Source organism: Haliotis rufescens, unplaced genomic scaffold, assembly GCF_023055435.1.
Source record: "Haliotis rufescens isolate VD_foot unplaced genomic scaffold, xgHalRufe1.0.p SCAF_15, whole genome shotgun sequence".
NCBI lineage: Eukaryota > Metazoa > Mollusca > Gastropoda > Lepetellida > Haliotidae > Haliotis > Haliotis rufescens.
This window is the reverse complement of record NW_025963835.1, coordinates 25,689,116-25,707,761: the sequence shown is the minus strand read 5'-3', so window position 1 is coordinate 25,707,761 and position 18,646 is coordinate 25,689,116. Positions and strand designations below refer to the sequence as shown.

The following is an 18,646-nucleotide window of genomic DNA, read 5'->3' as shown; positions in this document are numbered from 1 at the left end:
TCGCAGCCGTTTGATCGCTGTGTTAAGTAAGTGAGTGAGTTGGGTTTTACGCCGCTTTTAACAGTATTCCACTTATATCACGGCGTGTCAGCTTAATGTGGGAGGAAAGCCCGAAGTGATGCAGGTCTCAGACGTTTACCTCTTCGGTGAAACCCACGAGCACGGGTATGGTGCTGACAAACCTAGAAACATAAATGGGGCGAACCGGGATTCGAACCCACAATCATAGGTTTCTGGCATGCCCAAGGGACGCAACTCTGCACAGCGAATCGCGGCGCCTTAGACGACTGGGCCACCCGTGCCCCCTGATCGCTGTGTTGACCATAACACATCTGTAGTATTAAAATGAACAACTTCTGAAAGGTAAGGCTTCCAGTACTATTGTTTCATGTTGGTTATTGTTAGCTTTACTGAAAAACTATCGAACTATTAAAACTATTAAAACCAAAATCGTCTCATTGATACCAATGACATCTAAGAGTATCGGCTGATGTTACGGCCACATTACTGAAACGGCCAAACTCCACTTACAGTCAGAACGTCCGTGGCACTGAATTAACATAGAACTCTATGTAGAACTGAATAGTGAAAACATCTTAAGACAACGGAGTTAAGAGCAGAAGGACGCCATATTGATATAATCATGATACAGGATATAGAAGTCCTCCTGGAACTGATGACCGCCCTGGAACCCGGATGTCGCGGCAGCTATCCTACTGTTGTTGGCGTCAATGGAGAACTGGGTCGCACTCTGTCAGACTGTAACTATTAGTATATACAGTGAAATAGCGTTTAGAGGCAGAGATGAGACATGATGCATGGATGTGAGTTGCTTCGTGATGAATAGCTGTGTTGTTTCAGATCACAATATGGCCGGACATGGATGCCAGTCATAAACACACTGCTTTCACACCTTCAATCAATCAAGTTTATTTCGTAATTCAGGCCACACGGCCTAGTAGTACAGTTGTAAGATAAATAACATTTTAGGTCACATGTCCAGAGTGTTACATCTTTGTCAATCTCATTTTAAAGTAATTACATAAATATAAAACTATCAAGCGTAGTACATTAATATCACATGATTAAAATAAATTTGCAAACGTAATATTACCTTTATAATATTTCTGTAATGAGGTAAAAAAAAGTATTTCTTAAGTGAATATATTTCTTAAATGCAAAAAAGACATGGTATTACATATATATTCTGCATGAGATTATTTAACAATGACCTTTTCCGAATAATGTTGACTCGAAAGTTGCGAAGAGATATTCGAATTTTACACATTGCTCTAACTAATCGTTTGTCTCTGAGTACTGTTATGTATAATTCGGGTTGCAGAAGAGATTTTATATTCGCATAATGCACTAAAAGTGTAGACGACTCTATACTGTGGTACTATGATTAGAAATGTATATAGCTTAAGCGTCTTCGAAATGCAGAGGGCGGTCGGGTAGCCTGGTGGTTAAAGCGTTCGCTCGTCACGCCGAAAACCCGGGTTCGATTCCCGACATGGGTACAATGTGTGAAGCCCATTTCTGGTGATCCCCGCCGTGATATTGCTGGAATAATGCTAAAAGCGGCGTAAAACCATGCTCACTCACTCTAAATGCAAATAAAAACATGTTCTTATCACCAACATCTTGGAATAACGACACATACGCTAAACCGCTAATAAATAACATTTGTCTCACATACGATGCCCAATTGACTTTTCCGTTCTCATCTAATACTTTAAGCATTACACAACTTTGGAAGGGGTATCGACTTGCATTCATTCGCAAAGCTTAATCCAGTACTTAATTACCCTTATTTGTGTTTATAAACAAACAATGACATCCAGTTTTACCCAGAATAGCTTTGTTTGCTGCAAATGTATCCACACCAAGAAAACGTTTAAATTAGCATGTTTGTATCTTTTCAATTGTGTCATATTATTTGATACCCCATATTTCAGAACCATACATCAATATTGGAGCTTTCACACCCTGAGTGAGTGAGTGCGTGAGTGAAATAGTGAGTGAGTGAGTGAGGTGAATGGGCGATCGAGGTGGTGAGTAGGTGAGTGAGTGAGTGAGTGAGTTGAATGAGCGATCGAGGTGAGGTAACGTCACGTGACGTAACGCGAGTAATTCTTTCATCATATTACCATTTTCTTGGAAAGCAACATATCGTGAATACAACTCGTAAAGTGTATGAACATCTTATATTTGCTTAAGTGTGATGGATCGTTATGTTATCCACCTCACTGGATGCGTGATGCATTCTGACGTCGACCGTCACAATGTTAGCGGGAAGCAAGCGTCTCCAACAAGCCTCCATCCATGCGGCCATCACACACGTTTTCATATATGCAAAGTGTTTTAGTTTGTTCATTAAACCGAAACTCCTTATGCAATAAGCGTCTTTGTTCTCAGCTAACATTTGGGTGCACATGTACTCCGACATTGCAGGGTGAGACAGTGCGGAGGTAAGTAGCACTATACATATGCATACCACAATATGTACGTGCGTCAGTGACGTTGCGCACTACACGGGGTCCATTGTTCACCTCTGACCTTCTCCAAACCACGATCTGCGCAGACTGGCCAGGTATGATGACCTTTCTGTCTCATTACGACCTGGGCAGTGCCGCCCAAGGTGGACGAGTCCTAATATCACAAGGTAAATCTACTGCTACTCAATATTAGGAATAAACCAATCGGAAACGCATATTATTCTATCATGGCTGAATACTTGTATTTGTTGTTTTTTATTGTTTTAGCGCGTATAGTACGCAATAGTACCCTATTCCCAGGACCCGGGCTGCTGAATTAGGGAGGAGAGCCCGACGTGTTGCTGATTTTAGACTTTTACCACTTAGATGAAACCCACGAGCACGGGTATGGTGCTGACAAACCTAGAAACATATCGGGGCGAACCTGGATTCGAACCCAGAAACATAGGTTTTGGCGTGCCCAAGGGACGCAATCCTCATAGCGAATGGCGGCGCCTTAGAAGACAGGGCCACCCGTGCTACTCCATACTACTATGATCGTATTTAAAGGTTATCACGCGAGTGTGTATGGGGATGGTAAATATCCTGTGTTAGGAATAAACATTGTATTTAGTGAGCATTGGCGAGCCTAATACATAGTGGTTATTTCTAATACAGGATATTTACCATCCTCAAACACATATGCGTGATAACCTCTTTATCATATAATGTCATTCTTTAATTCCGTGCTCGAAAATCTCTTCCCAGCTCCCACAAATATTACCTTAACATTACAAGTTTTACTATAATGTGCACATTAATATATATTATGTCAGAAGGTAAGTGATATGTCAGTCGAACAGTGACAGTAGTCAATATAGTTCCAACTGAAACCCGTTTCTTAACAGTGGCGTAACTACATATATGCAAAACAAGAACTGCCTACACAAATTGTTTGTACTTGACTTTCGCGGCAATCCATCTAGAGTAACTGTCCTTTATCAAGGGAAAGCTACTCTTACCCTACTAGTCTATAAGACGTCACGGCCAGTCAGACGTCGTTGACAGTCGGCCGGTCCTGTTATAACGTCACGAAGTGCAGTCAGATGTACACACTGCGACAAAACGAAACAAGGTAACCAATCGGACATTTTTCGGCCAAATCCAACTGTTTTAATTTGTGGAAAAGGTTCCAAGCCGCAGAGGTCTAGAAGCACAGATATGGAAACTGATCCCGCTTGGCTTGTGTTCTCGCAAAATTGTTTCACAATTCATATCTCCAAAACTTGTAAAATGCCTTAGCTACGCCACAGTAAGACACTGATTTTCAGTATATTAGACTGTTCTTTTGATAATGATAGCAATGATCCCAGTAGTTTCTCCAGATTCCCGATGGTTCATTCTGACACGATCGCCGAATGACAAGGGCGACGCCATGTTTGTTTATAAAAACTGAAAGTAGTCTCAACTTGACCTTTGATATTTGCATCTCTATCCGCATATGACCCCAACGGATTTCTTTTGTTATCGTTTGGCTATATCCTGCAGAGAAACCTACCGATTATATGAAAAATATATTTATTACCCACAGGGTTATAAATAACAGAGTTAATAAAAATCGCGTGTGCACAAGTACAAATATCACTTTACGCGCTAGGGTATTGTTTACATCGTCCAGACGGTCATTGTTGGCGTTATTCGAATATTGTTGTGACGTAAGGTCGGAATGACGTCACACTAGAGACGACGTTAGAGCTGAAGACCGGTGACACCATTCAACAATTGCGGTTTTCTAATATTGCGGTCGGACTCAGTGCACCCTATTAAAGTGGAGCTCAAAAGGATAAAAAAATAATTGGTAACAAAGAAATTATTACACTCGCATGTGTGTCATTCTGATTTAACGAAATTCGTGTAAGATTTCATGTATTACCCTCTCGATCGGGAAATGCAAGAATTCTGGCACTCGTTTCGTAAAGTCAGCAACACAGATGCTCGTTTAACAGTCGCTATGTATTTTTCTCTGTATAAAGATAGATGTTCGGCAGTGATAGTGTTTGTTTCTTGATAAGATAACAGTGACATTCATTGTTCCAAATCGTCAAAAGTGGAAATGTTTAAGGCAGCTGTTATTTTGGTGTTGCTGTCGTTCAGTGTTAATGGTGACATCTACGACATATGCACACCATTCCAGTGGGAGGGGCTTCAGTTTGTTGTCACGGGGACAGAGGAGGCAGGAAGACCTACTACGATCCAGGTGAGCTATATCCTACATTGATCCATGTGACCTATATCACACGGTGATCCAGTTTAGATAATCTTACACTGATGCAGGTGAGCTTATCTTTCAGTTACCCAGGTGAGCTATATCCCCTGTGGTCCAGGTGAACTATAACCTTCACTGATAGAGGCTAGCTATGACATACAGTTATTCAGGTGAGCTTAACCCTACATTGATCCTGGTGAGATATATCCTACAGTGTTACAGGTGAGCTATAAGCTACAGTGATCCAGGTGAACTATATGTTTCAGTGACCAGGTGAGATATATCCTACAATGATACAGATGAGATATATCCTACAGAGATTCAGGAGAGCTTTGTTCCCCAGTAATCTAGGATACAGGAATCAGTTCTTCAGGCGAGCTATAGGCTCTTGTTATCCAGGTGAGGTACATCCTACACCGATCCGGTCGAGCTATATCCTACAGTCACACGAGTGAGACATATACTGCAGTGATCCAGTAGAGATACATCAGTCTTCATCAATCCAGGAGAGAAATATCAGCCTACATCAATCCATGGGAGATATTTCAGACTACATCAATCCATGGGATATATTTCAGCCAACATCAAACCATGGGATATATTTCAGCCCACATCAATCCATGGGAGAAATTTCAGTCCACATCAATCAATATGAGATATTTCAGCCCACATCAATCCATATGAGGTATTCTAGCCCACATCAATCCATGGGAGATATTTCAGCCCACATCAATCCATGGGAGATATTTCAGCCCACATCAATCGAAGGGAGATATTTCAGCCCAAATCAATCCATGGGAGGTATTTCAGCCTACATCAATCCATATGAGGTATTTCAGTCCACATCAATCCATGGTATATATTTCAGCCTACATCAATCCATGGGATATATTTCAGCCCACATCAATCCATGGGAGAAATTTCAGTCCACATCAATCAATATGAGATATTTCAGCCCACATCAATCCATATGAGGTATTCTAGCCCACATCAATCCATGGGAGATATTTCAGCCCACATCAATCCTTCGGAGATATTTCAGCCCACATCAATCGAAGGGAGATATTTCAGCCCACATCAATCCATGGGAGGTATTTCAGCCTACATCAATCCATATGAGGTATTTCAGTCCACATCAATCCATGGTATATATTTCAGCCTACATCAATCCATGGGATATATTTCAGCCTACATCAATCCATGGGATATATCATAGCCCGCATCAATCCATGGGAGATATTTTAGCCTACATCAATCCATGGGATATATCATAGCCCGCATCAATCCATGGGATATATCATAGCCCACATCAATCCATGGGATATAGTTTAGCCCGCATTGAGATAGTTCAACCTCCGTTAATCTAGGTGGGATATTTCAGCCTTCAGCACCACAGATGAGAAACTTCAGCCATCTGTGATATAGGCGAGATATTTCAATCTACGTCATTGCAGGTTAGATATTTCAGCCACGTCGATACAGCCCACGTCAGTCCAGGTAGGCTCACTGACTATATCCTGCTGTAAAGGACATTTTGTATTTATGCTTGCATATCTCGCGCCCGTTGTCAACCATCAACTATGTGATCATCTAATGCGTGGGTGCCGTCTGATTGTTATGGGAGTAACTGCCAAAGGGAGACAAGCTAAGTGACTAAAAGTGCCAACATATTGATGAAATACAATGTATATACCACAAGGGTGGGCCCTGTCTGAATACAGTGGTGCAAGGTGCCCGCTAGCATTATTCCAGGATAAGCAGCATCAATGCCCAACTTCATGTATGTGTTTAATACGGGAGTGGAAACTAAATTATTCATCAATCGACAACCATTGCTTTTGTCCTGAACAGAATACGATCCAGTTCTCGTTTGACGCCAACAACAGTAGGATAGCTGCCTCTACATCCGGGTTCCAGGACGGTCATCAGTTCCAGAAGGACTTCCTGTTCCTGTATCAGCAGGTGACGGACTTGTCTCCTTCAATATGGCGTCGAACAGCTCATAAGTATGGTGGCCATAGGATAATTCTCATAACTCAGTTCTTCATAGGTTCTAGGGTAGAATAGTGTTTCAGTCACTCTGGCAGCAACTAAATAGTTGGCAGCGCCAGGATGGTGACAATAACGTCAGTCGATGTTGTTGTTAGATGATACAACTCACTTATTTCATTTTCTGATTTCATTAACAGCAGGCGTATTTAGTTACTTATAGATGACACGAGATATGATTTACATTGACGTTATAAATAGGCATATCACATACTTTTAAAATCATTCCATTCTCGTCAGCAAGTATTAATATTTACTTTAAACATAAATTATGAAAATACTTTTCAATTGGCAGAAAACTGTTTATGTGATAGAAGAAGAAAGATGCCATGCAGAATATTTGGTCAATGATTTTCCACCACACTGCCTTCCAAGTAAGTCTGGACAACACGTTTTCCCTCTCTCACTCACGTTTCTAGGGTGGGGCCTTGTCCGTTAGCCCCGAAATTTGAAAAAGGCCCACATTTTTAAATACAATGGGGCATTTTAACATTCTGTTGTATGGGCGTACCTCTGGAATATTTGAAATTTTCATATAAAGGGCCCATGTCAGAAAATCCCATGAGTAAACCCTGCAATATGATGAGGTGTAACCGCTTCAAGAACAATCTAAATATAAAAATTTCGCAAAAGGATAAAGATTACTTATTCTACAGCAATGTAGCAAATATTTATGTATTTCACATATAAACAAACAACCATAAAGGATCAACATCTAGAAAACTTGACACTGAATGTTACAATGAAAGGTTTATTGGTTGGAATTGTGACGCATTCTGAACGGCGTCCTCTACCATAGGTAACTTCAACTGGACGTGGTGGAGGACGTGGTACGGCTTCCCAAAGATGGGCGATCAGTTGTGGCTTTTCGGCTACGACGGCCACGTGAACGACTTGAACTACCACGTGCAGTTGTTTCTCGAATTTTTGACGCCAGCTTCGCAGCAGATCTTCGGCACCTACAACAACGGTAAGCCTGTTTGTAACCTGATGAGGTATATGATAATAATGCACGATCTTTCTGTTTTATCGAGTCGAAGCTAAACCACGGTACACGTAGAAATAGTGAATCCGTCATAGTATGGTAAATATAAAACGTAAACGACAGAGAATCACCTGTCTCGATTATCCGCCGTAACAGATTCCATTGGGAGTAGAAGGTAAAATGGCGGTAATAATTACAGTAGACTACGGTTAAAACGAACACACTTATAACGAACTGACGGATATAACGAACTTACTTTTTGGTCCCGACTATTTGCTGTAGTTATGCTGTATATATGCTTATAACGAACTACGGTTATAACGAACTAAAATTAGTAGTCCCTTTGAGTTCGTTATAACCGTAGTTTACTGTATATGAATGGATCACTGAAAGTCAGTGATGACACCAGCTGTTCGCGTAAAGGGTAACAATGTCCTACCCAACCTGTATATATTTATATGTTTGTTCTAGAAAACGTGCAACTTTATTGATATAAAAAAAAGTTTGGTATATTGCACAAACGACGCTTCGATGTATATTCTTACACCAAGGGGGCGCTTCATTCACTCATTCGACCGTGCATTTGATACTCGATTCTGATTGGTCAATCAGAGGTATCAAATGACATACGCTATCATACAACTGGAATATTGCTGAGTTCTACTTTTAAATCTCTGTTTTGTGATTCAGAAACTGTCTTCCAAACCTCTGAAATCGTTAACACGACCCGTGGCATCAAGAACCCGGATGTATTCACTCCGCCATCGTCCTGCAAGACCGCTAAGCCACAGGTAAATGTACAACTATGTTTCAGATGCCAAATCTTGGTATTAATGCGCAAATTGTCACAACATTGTTTTGGCAGGATAGCTAACATCTCTACTCGTCCTTGTTCCAAGAAGGAAAATTTGGCAAATATACCTCCTGGCCTTCAGCCACAGGTTCGTAACACTGAACACCCTGTCTCCATTGCCCTCGATTACACAGTGTGTGAAGACAATTTCAGATATCCCCGATGGAACATTTCTGTTCACATTTAAAAGTCTTACCCTCCCATTTAGATTACATGAGTGTTATTTTATGTAAATCTGGTGTTTTTTCGTTGCCAGGGAACCTACAAAACCCCCGTGTACCTTCTGGGTGCCACGTTCCCCCGAGGGCCCGCTGTACCGTAGGGGGTCCTTCCTCTGCAAGCTGGGGGTAACGCTCAATGTGCTTTGTCTGCAAAGAGGAAACATCTTTTTTAATGATTGTAGAAATAATAATAAATGATACAGTTTATTTGTAATGAGTTCATGTTGTTTTCATGAACTGTTGGTATTATCTAAGCTACATTGTGATTACTTGTACATAATCGAGCTTGAAGCATCTGGCTAGTGGTTGATAATATGAGCACTTCGTGAGCAAGAGGTATGTAATTTGGTGTAACTCCAAGTCCAACCCTAATGGGACCGGAAATTGGAATAGTTTGCCCAAAACATGTGTTGCGAATACACAACACACACACACACTCACACACTCACACACTCACACACTCACTCACACACTCACACACAGACACGCACTTTCACACACACAAACATACACACACACATATGCATACACATACTCACACACAGACACGCACTTTCACACACACAAACATAAACACAGATACACACACACACATATGCATACACATACACACACTCACACACAGACACGCACTTTCACACACGCACACAAACATACACATAGATACACACACACAAACATACACACAGATACACACACACACACCACACGCGCATACACACCACACAGGCACACAAACACACGCGCGTGCTGTCCATGAACAAACTCGCCGGAAAACATGTGGAAAATTAAGCATTCCTTACAAAGTTTTACACGGCATATCACTTGTATGACCAATCAGAATATTTCCAAATTCATCTTACATTTGCTCCAATACACAACTGTCACTCACGTGTTACAACTCACACTTGCTGTCAATTGTATTAATACTCATTTGTCTGTCACTTTTCCAAATGAACAGGAGGGCACGGGTGGCCCAGTCGTCTAAGGCGTCGCGATTCGCTGTGCAGAGTTGCGTCCCTTGGACACGCCAGAAACCTATGATTGTGGGTTCGAATCCCGGTTATCCCCGATTATGTTTCTAGGTTTGTCACCACCATAACCGTACTCGTGGGTTTCATCGAAGTGGTAAACGCCTGAGATCTGCATTAATTCGGGCTTTCCTCCCACATTAAGCTGACACACCGTGATATGACTGGAATACTGTTAAAAGCGGCGTTAAACCCAACTCACTCACACCAAATGAACAACTGTCCATCAGTTGTTACAATACAAATATTCTGAATATGTTCTAATACACAGTTGTCTGTCGATTGTTTTAATTATCAGTGCTTGACATTTTATCAACAAGCGATTGTCTATACGATTTTCTATAACACAATTGTCTTTTGTTTCAATACACAACTGTCTGCCATATTTTCAAATAAACAGATGTCTGTTATTTGTTCCAATACACAATTGTCTGTCTATGTTCTTTACCTACGACGCTCTGGTAATTGTTGGGAGATGCACGTGCGATCACACAATCAAAGAAAACCCTAAACAACCCGTTTATACCGTGGTGATAGCGACATTACTTGATAAGATAACAATGGCTTCCAGACAGCTAACAATAGAAATGTTAAAGACGGCTGTTATTTTGGTGTTGCTGTCGCTCAGTGCTAATGGTGACATCTACCAGATATGTGGCCCCTTGCAGTGGGAGGGAGTTCAGTTTGTTGTCACGGGGACAGAGGAGGCAGGGAGACCTACCATGATCCAGGTGAACTATATCCTACATTGATCCATGATATATCCTACATTGATCCATGATATATCCTACATTGATCCCGGTGAACTATATCCTACATTGATCCCGGTGAACTATATCCTACATTGATCCATGATATATCCTATATTGAACGGTGAACTATATCTTACATTGATCCATGATAAATCGTACATTGATCCCGGTGAACTATATCCTACATTGATCCCGATGAACTATATCCTACATTGATCCATGATATATCCTACATAGATCCCGGTGAACTATATCCTACACTGATCCATGATATATCCTACATTGATCCCGGTGAACTATATCCTACATTGATCCCGGTGAACTATATCCTACACTGATCCATGATATATCTTACATTGATCCCGGTGAACTATATCCTACATTGATCCCGGTGAACTATATCCTACACTGATCCATGATATATCGTACACTGATCCCGGTGAACTATATCCTACATTGATCCATGAAATATTCTACACTGATTCCGATGAACTATATCCTACATTGATCCATGATATATCCTACATTGATCCCGGTGAACTATATCCTACATTGATCCATGATATATCCTACAATGATCCCGGTGAACTATATCCTACATTGATCCATGATATATCCTACACTGATCCCGGTGAGATATATCCTACAATGATCCATGATATATCCTACACTGATCCCGGTGAGAAATATCCTACACTGATCCAGGTGAACTATATCCTCCACTGATCCAGGTGAACTATATCCTCAATTGATCCATGATATATATTCTACATTGGTCCAGGTGAACTATACCCTACATTGACCCCGGTGAGATATATCCCACAGTGATCCAGGTGAGATATATCCTACAGGGATCCCTGTGAACTATATCTTACATTGATCCATGATATATCCTACACTGATCCTGGTGAGATATATGCTACAATGCTAGACCGGCTGGCGTGTTAATATCTGAATACGGTGGTACAAGGCATGAATGCAGTGTGTCCAGTTCCACTGGTGACTGGTATCCACATTCAGAAATACACTGAAAGGCAAAAGAAACGTCACTTCTGAAAATACTGATAAAACCTTAACAGACACTGGCAGTTACATGTTCTGTGGTCAATAAAGGCTTTTAACGTCCTACTGCTTCTTTTTGTTGCCTTAAAGTCCATTTAACAACTGAGTTTAAAATAGAGTGCTTTGCCCAAACGCAGCCTACAGAACTTGTCAAAAACATGATGCACGTGCATATCGTGGATGGTATGGGTATAAAAGACACCCAGAACTGTTAAGCTGGCTTTCGTTATTTCGATTCATCAGCCATGCCAAGATTATCATGAAATGAGAGACAACAAGCGATCGGAAGACTGCAAGCAGGCCAGAGTGCACAGGTCGTTGCAAATGCATTCAATGTCAACGTCAGAACGATATATCGTTTGCAACATCGCCACAATACCACCAACACCACCGACGACCGACCGCGTAGTGGTCGTCCAAGAGTCACTACTTCCAGACAAGATCGGTTCATGATACTTCAAGATCTGCAGAACCGATTCCGAATGGCCACTGAAACAGCTCTGCAAACCATTGGCAACCACCAGCGTGCCATCAGTGATCGTACAGTCCGACGTCGCCTAACTGCCAACAACATCTCGTGCCACCGTCCTGCTCGTGTACCGATCCTGAGAGATCGTCACCGACAGGCCCGACTGCAATGGGCCAGGCAGCATCAAAATTGGCGTCAACAGCAATGGAGAAGAATCATCTTCACTGATGAAAGTCGCTACTGTTTCAACGGTGGATGGCAGAGTCAGGGTCTGGCGAAGAAGGGGCGAACGTTATGCTGATGCTTGTGTTATGGAACGAGACCCGCGGCCCAAGCATCATGGTTTGGGGTGGAATCTGACTGAACCAGGGAGGGGGACCTGGTCTTTCAGAATATTGGTCCTGGCAGGGGTAATTGCATCACAGCTCTCCGCTACATTGACCAAGTCCTCAGACCCCATATCGTGCTTTTTTTTGCCCGTCATCAAAACCACACCTTTCAGCAAGACAACGCCCGTACCCACACTGCCAGAGTTACCAGGGACTTCCTCCAGCAGCACAACATCCAATTCATGCCTTTGCCTGCCCTCAGTCCGGATTTGAATCCCATTGAACACTTGTGGGATGAGATCCAACGCCTACTCAACGACGTACGCCCAAGGCCGATAATTGCAGCAGAACTGCTTGTAGCGTTCCTGAGGATATGGGCCCATATCCCAAATGGCCTTCATCAACAGGCTAGTTCACTCCATGTACAGGAGATGTGTGGCTGTAGTCAACGCCCGTGGTGGCCACACCAGGTACTGATTTTGATCCCCCCCCCCCCCCCCCCCCCCCCCCCAAGCTGTGATGTCTTCTGGTGCCTCCCAAAATTCACAATTCGCAAAAACATTCCCCAGACCGTTAATTTCATGTGAAGTCAAACACTGAGTTTCTCAGATGTCTTTACTTACATATATAAGCATTTGAAAATAAAGATATTTATATGATACATCCACATGATGTTTCATTTGCCTTTCAGTGTATTACATGTGATCTGGAACAACATAGCAGTTCATCGTTGTGTCTTAGATATACATGTGTCAGCTCACTTATACATCTAAACACAAGTTTACTGTATATACTAATAGTTATAATCTGACAGAGTACGACCAAGTTCTCGTTTGACGCCAACAATAGTAGGATAGCTGCCTCTACATCCGGGTTCCAGGACGGTCTTCAGTTCCAGAAGGACTTCCTGTTCCTGTATCAGCAGGTGACGGTCTTGTCCCATTCACGGTTAAATGAATATGGCGTCCCTGTATCAGCAGGTAACGGATCTAGATGGTTAGATGAATATGGCGTCCCTATATCAGCAGGTGATGGATTTAGATGGTTAGATTAATATGCCGTCACTGTATCAGCCGGTGACGGACTTAGATGGTTAGATAAATATGGCGTCCCTATATCAGTAGGTGACGGACTTAGATGGTTAGATAAATATGGCGTCCCTGTATCAGCAGGTGAGGATTTAGATAGTTAGATGAAGATGGCGTCCCTGTATCAGCAGGTGAGGATTTAGATAGTTAGATGAAGATGGCGTCCCTGTATCAGCAGGTGAGGATTTAGATAGTTAGATGAAGATGGCGTCCCTGTATCAGCAGGTGAGGATTTAGATAGTTAGATGAAGATGGCGTCCCTGTATCAGCAGGTGAGGATTTAGATAGTTAGATGAAGATGGCGTCCCTGTATCAGCAGGTGAGGATTTAGATAGTTAGATGAAGATGGCGTCCCTGTATCAGCAGGTGAGGATTTAGATAGTTAGATGAAGATGGCGTCCCTGTATCAGCAGGTGAGGATTTAGATAGTTAGATGAAGATGGCGTCCCTGTATCAGCAGGTGAGGATTTAGATAGTTAGATGAAGATGGCGTCCCTGTATCAGCAGGCGAGGATTTAGATAGTTAGATGAAGATGGCGTCCCTGTATCAGCAGGTGAGGATTTAGATAGTTAGATGAAGATGGCGTCCCTGTATCAGCAGGTGAGGATTTAGATAGTTAGATGAAGATGGCGTCCCTGTATCAGCAGGTGAGGATTTAGATAGTTAGATGAAGATGGCGTCCCTGTATCAGCAGGTGAGGATTTAGATAGTTAGATGAAGATGGCGTCCCTGTATCAGCAGGCGAGGATTTAGATAGTTAGATGAAGATGGCGTCCCTGTATCAGCAGGTGAGGATTTAGATAGTTAGATGAAGATGGCGTCCCTGTATCAGCAGGTGAGGATTTAGATAGTTAGATGAAGATGGCGTCCCTGTATCAGCAGGTGAGGATTTAGATAGTTAGATGAAGATGGCGTCCATCAACTGATAAGCACGGTGGCCTTCATATGTTTTCATAATTCACTTCTATTTGATTCTTTTGTTTGTTTGTTGTTTAACGCCGCACTCAGCAATATTCCATCCAGATGACGGCGGTCTATAAAGCTGGACCAGACAATCAAGTGATTGACATCATTAGCATCGATTCACCTTTGTGATACGATTACATGCATCAGCGAGCCTGACAACCCGATCCCGTTAGGTGCCTCTTTCGACAAGCTGAAGTCCTATTCTAACTCGGATCTTCAGGGGTCACTTCTACATCGGGCTCTTTGTTGATTGAGCGTTACGGACATACTGGCAGTATCGACAGCTTGGCATTTACATGTAGTCATAATATCAGTCGATATTCCTGTTAAACTTGCGGTTCCATAGTTTTTCAGTGCAGCTAACATTGGCCAACATGAAACAATAGCAATGAAGCTTCATCTGTCAGACATCGTTCACTAAAATACTGCAGAGATATTTTATGTTTTATTTTTGGGTGTTTATTTGTCAGAAAACCGTTTTTGTGATAGAAGAAGGAAAATGTCATGCAGAAAATCTGGTCAATGATTTTCCACCTCACTGCCTCCCAAGTAAGTCATGCCATGCGGTACATAAATTATGAAGGCCTCTCAAACACACAAACGCAGGCCTTTCATAGAGTTATCAATTAATGTCAATTTTCATTATCTATTATGTTGTTTTATTTAGTCAGATGTTAGAGCTTATTCAAATTTATCAAACCGTGTATGTGATCTTGTGTGACAATGTTTGCACTTCGGCTATACACTATAAATCCTGTGGGGTGGGATTACATGTCTAATACCACGTGATTGTCGTAAGACCGGGCTATATATGGGATTGGGTGGTCAGGCTTCGTGACTTTGTCTGATTTTGTGTAATTGAAGGCATGGTTCGTCTTGTTCATTATTTCCACGTTAATTGGAAGCCACCGTAATTTTGCTGGAATATAATATAGCTGACTGCGACCTTTAGTGAGTGAGTTGGGTCTAACGCCGCTTTTAACATTATTCCACTTATATCACGGCGTGGCAGCTTAATGTGGGAGGAAAGCCCGAAGTGATGCAGGTCTCAGACGTTTACCACTTCGGTGAAACCCACGAGCACGGGTATGGTGCTGACAAACCTAGAAACATTATCGAGACGAACCGGGATTCGAACCCACAATCATAGGTTTCTGGCGTGCCCAAGGGACGCAACACTGCACAGCGAATCGCGGCGCCTTAGACGACTGGGCCACCCGTGCCCCCTGACTGCGACCTTTTACAACGTTCATGCCTCTTCACGTCACTTCATTTTCCTTTATGTCACTTCACGTCACGTCACGTCACGTCACGTCACTCTGTGAAGTTGGAACAACCATGTTCTGGGATGCGTATATCGTTCTTAGTTGCTTAAGTCAATATCAAATGTTCAACCCTAGCTGGAGCCACAAACGCATTTGTCATGTGATCGCTTTTAGACCATTCCAAATGTTAGATTTATTTATAATATATAAAACATATAACGTATTTAAATGTATACATGACACTATGAAACAACGATGAGCGAAGTTGGTATTACAATTTCATCCGAACGTGGTCTTGGCTACAGGCAACTTCACGTGTATGTTTGCGAGGACGTGGTACGGCTTCGAAACGAAGGACGATGAGCTGCTTCTCTACGGCTACGCCGGCCACGTGGACGACCTGAACTACCACGTGCAGTTGTTTATAGAATTTGTAACGCCCGCCTCACAGCAGATCCTTGGCAACTACAACGACCGTGAGTATTAAACTGATGAAATAGGTACACGGTCATACAGACCCTGAAACAATTACATGTTTATCCAATACAGCCCCTGCAAGTCTATACCATTTGGCGAGTCTAATTACTTGTTTCAGGTTCTGAAAATGAAGAAAGTCTCTTGGCTCCTTTTTTATTATATCTTTTTATAGATAATTAAACAACTTGTTTTTTTCTGTAAAAATGTTCATTTCAGAGAATAGATGTTGACCTGATGAAATGGGTTATCCATTTAATACTTTCCGGTCGACCCTCGCAGCAATTCCGGGGCAGAATAACCCTGATCAGTTGGTTCTGCGTCGTGGTAACCGATGGCGTAGACTGTCATGCTATCAACCTATGGTTTACTTGGCCCCAGGTCGATGTTTATTAGGCCGTTATGATTATGACTGCGGTGAAAAACTGTCACTCGTCTTTGGGGAATTCACGACATAGTCTTTGTTTGCTTGTACAGTTTTGGTACCGTTTTCTTTCTGCATATCATTACGTGCTCAACGGACTGGGGCGTGTCATCGTATCCCAACTGCATAGATCGATGCTAATGATGTCAATCTCTGGATTGTCTGGTCCAGACTCTATTATTTACAGACCGCCGTCATGTAGCCGGAATATTGCCGAGTGCGGCGTTAAACAACAACATTATAAACATGACAGCAGGAATTCAGTGCATCGCCTAACCAATGCCATAAATTTTTGTTTTTCAGACCCAATCTTCCAAACCTCTGAAATCGTGAACACGACCCGTGGTATCAAGAACCCGGATGTATTCACGCTGCCAGCGTCCTGCAAGACCGCTTAATTAGAGGTAGTACATAGTTTTTGCCTATAAATCTTTGGACGTGCTGCTGGGTATAGAATACTGTAAGGGACATTCTCTCGATCTCGCATTCTCGCGATCTCGACCTTTGGAAACAAGGTAAGTATGCTCAAAACACAAGAATGCAAGATCGCGAGAATGTCCCTCACAGTATTCCATAGCTGGGCACTAGCGTACGTCCTCGTTAACATTGCTACAGAAACAGCAAAACGGACATTCAGCCACAAACGCTAGTAATTACACTACAGGCTTCTAAAACCAAAGACCCGGCACCAACTGCAGTGAAGGTCATTACTTGTGTCCCTCTGCGTTCAACCCGAACTCACTCACTCACAACTTTCCGTCACATATTCTTGATGTTTCTTACCCTACAGACCTTTAAGATGACATTATTGTTATTTCATGTAAATATATTTTTTTTCCGTTGCCAGGGAACCTACAACCCCCCCGTGTACCTCCTGGGTGCCACTTTCCCCCGGGGGTCCGCAGTGCCGTAGTGGGTCCTTCCTCTACCAGCAGGGGGACGTCGCTCAACGCTCTTTGTCTGTAAAGTGGAAAAGAGTATTTTCCATGATTGCAGAAATAAATATTAAACGATACACTGAAGTTGATAACACACAGTACTGGAATGAGTTATTGTTTTTTAATGCTTGGGGCACAAATTAATGGTTAAGATCATGAGCGCTTCGCGAGCTAGTGGCATGTCATATGCGTCACTATTATACTGTCACATGGGCCAAATGGGACAGCATTTAGAAAAAATAAAATTGTAAGTTCTCTGTAGTCCTGGAAATCTTAAATACATTCTCTAAGGAAATGGGGGCGGTCGAGTAGCCTAGTGGTTAAAGCGTTCGCTCGTCACGCCGAAGACCCGGGTTCGATTCCCGACATGGGTACAATGTGTGAAGCCCATTTCTGGTGTCACCCGGCGTGATATTGCTTGAATATTTTGCTTAAAGCGGCGTAAAACCAAACTCACTCACTCACTCTAGGGCAATGTCTATCGTATATTCGACTCATAACTGCACAATCCCACCATATTTTGTATAGTGTGTATACTGCAAATTTGTAACTGTAAATTGTAAATAAATTAAATATTGATTATTTCAACGATTGAGAAAGAAGATATTTTCCATGAATATCAAAATTCGGCCATCAATCACCAATGAGAGGTGATTATTGTGATCTGAAATCTATGACCAAACAGAATCGAATATTTTCGAAATTCTTGGTTAGGTTCCAGCTTTTGGTGTCTACATTTCGCGTGGTTTTGGGTACAAACGAGCATGTTCTTTCAATGACGAGTTCAAAGAGGTCATACGACTCATTCAAGGCCTTATAACGCTTTCAGAACGTGACAAGTGGAGGCCATTTCCAAATCTGAGGCATCTCTGACCAACATGATGTCTGATGCAATTCCTTATTTTGACGTGTACCATATGTTCCTTTGTTCGTTCAGGTGATCGATTGTCTTGCCTTTGCATGTATTTATGACGGGTGCCAGCGGTGGAGCAGGAT

General features: G+C 42.3%; 2 protein-coding genes across 2 annotated transcripts; both read left to right on the top strand.

Annotated features, from left to right (window-relative positions):
* The first annotated feature begins 4,548 nt into the window (after positions 1-4,548).
* On the top strand, positions 4,549-9,359 carry LOC124150986. The gene is made up of 6 exons (XM_046523204.2): positions 4,549-4,734; positions 6,595-6,705; positions 7,088-7,166; positions 7,592-7,762; positions 8,468-8,568; positions 8,887-9,359. Exons 1-6 carry the CDS (start codon positions 4,591-4,593, stop codon positions 8,950-8,952), a joined length of 672 nt encoding a protein of 223 aa, XP_046379160.2. The 5' UTR covers positions 4,549-4,590; the 3' UTR covers positions 8,953-9,359.
* A 1,083-nt stretch (positions 9,360-10,442) lies between these two features.
* LOC125379950 (mammalian ependymin-related protein 1-like) lies at positions 10,443-17,110 on the top strand. The gene is made up of 5 exons (XM_048395862.1): positions 10,443-10,613; positions 13,309-13,419; positions 15,020-15,098; positions 16,120-16,290; positions 17,016-17,110. The coding sequence occupies exons 1-5, from the start codon at positions 10,443-10,445 to the stop codon at positions 17,108-17,110; spliced, it is 627 nt and encodes a 208-aa protein (XP_048251819.1).
* The last annotated feature ends 1,536 nt before the right edge of the window (positions 17,111-18,646 follow it).

Coding starts and splice junctions, on each gene's coding strand:
- LOC124150986 (XM_046523204.2), top strand. CDS start 4,591: ATGTTTAAGGCAGCTGTTATTTTGGTGTTGCTGTCGTTCAGTGTTAAT. Junction 7,763..8,467: donor CTTCGGCACCTACAACAACG/GTAAGCCTGTTT, acceptor TTTGTGATTCAG/AAACTGTCTTCCAAACCTCT. Junction 8,569..8,886: donor GCAAGACCGCTAAGCCACAG/GTAAATGTACAA, acceptor TTTCGTTGCCAG/GGAACCTACAAAACCCCCGT.
- LOC125379950 (XM_048395862.1), top strand. CDS start 10,443: ATGGCTTCCAGACAGCTAACAATAGAAATGTTAAAGACGGCTGTTATT. Junction 13,420..15,019: donor TCCTGTTCCTGTATCAGCAG/GTGACGGTCTTG, acceptor TTTATTTGTCAG/AAAACCGTTTTTGTGATAGA. Junction 15,099..16,119: donor TCCACCTCACTGCCTCCCAA/GTAAGTCATGCC, acceptor TCTTGGCTACAG/GCAACTTCACGTGTATGTTT.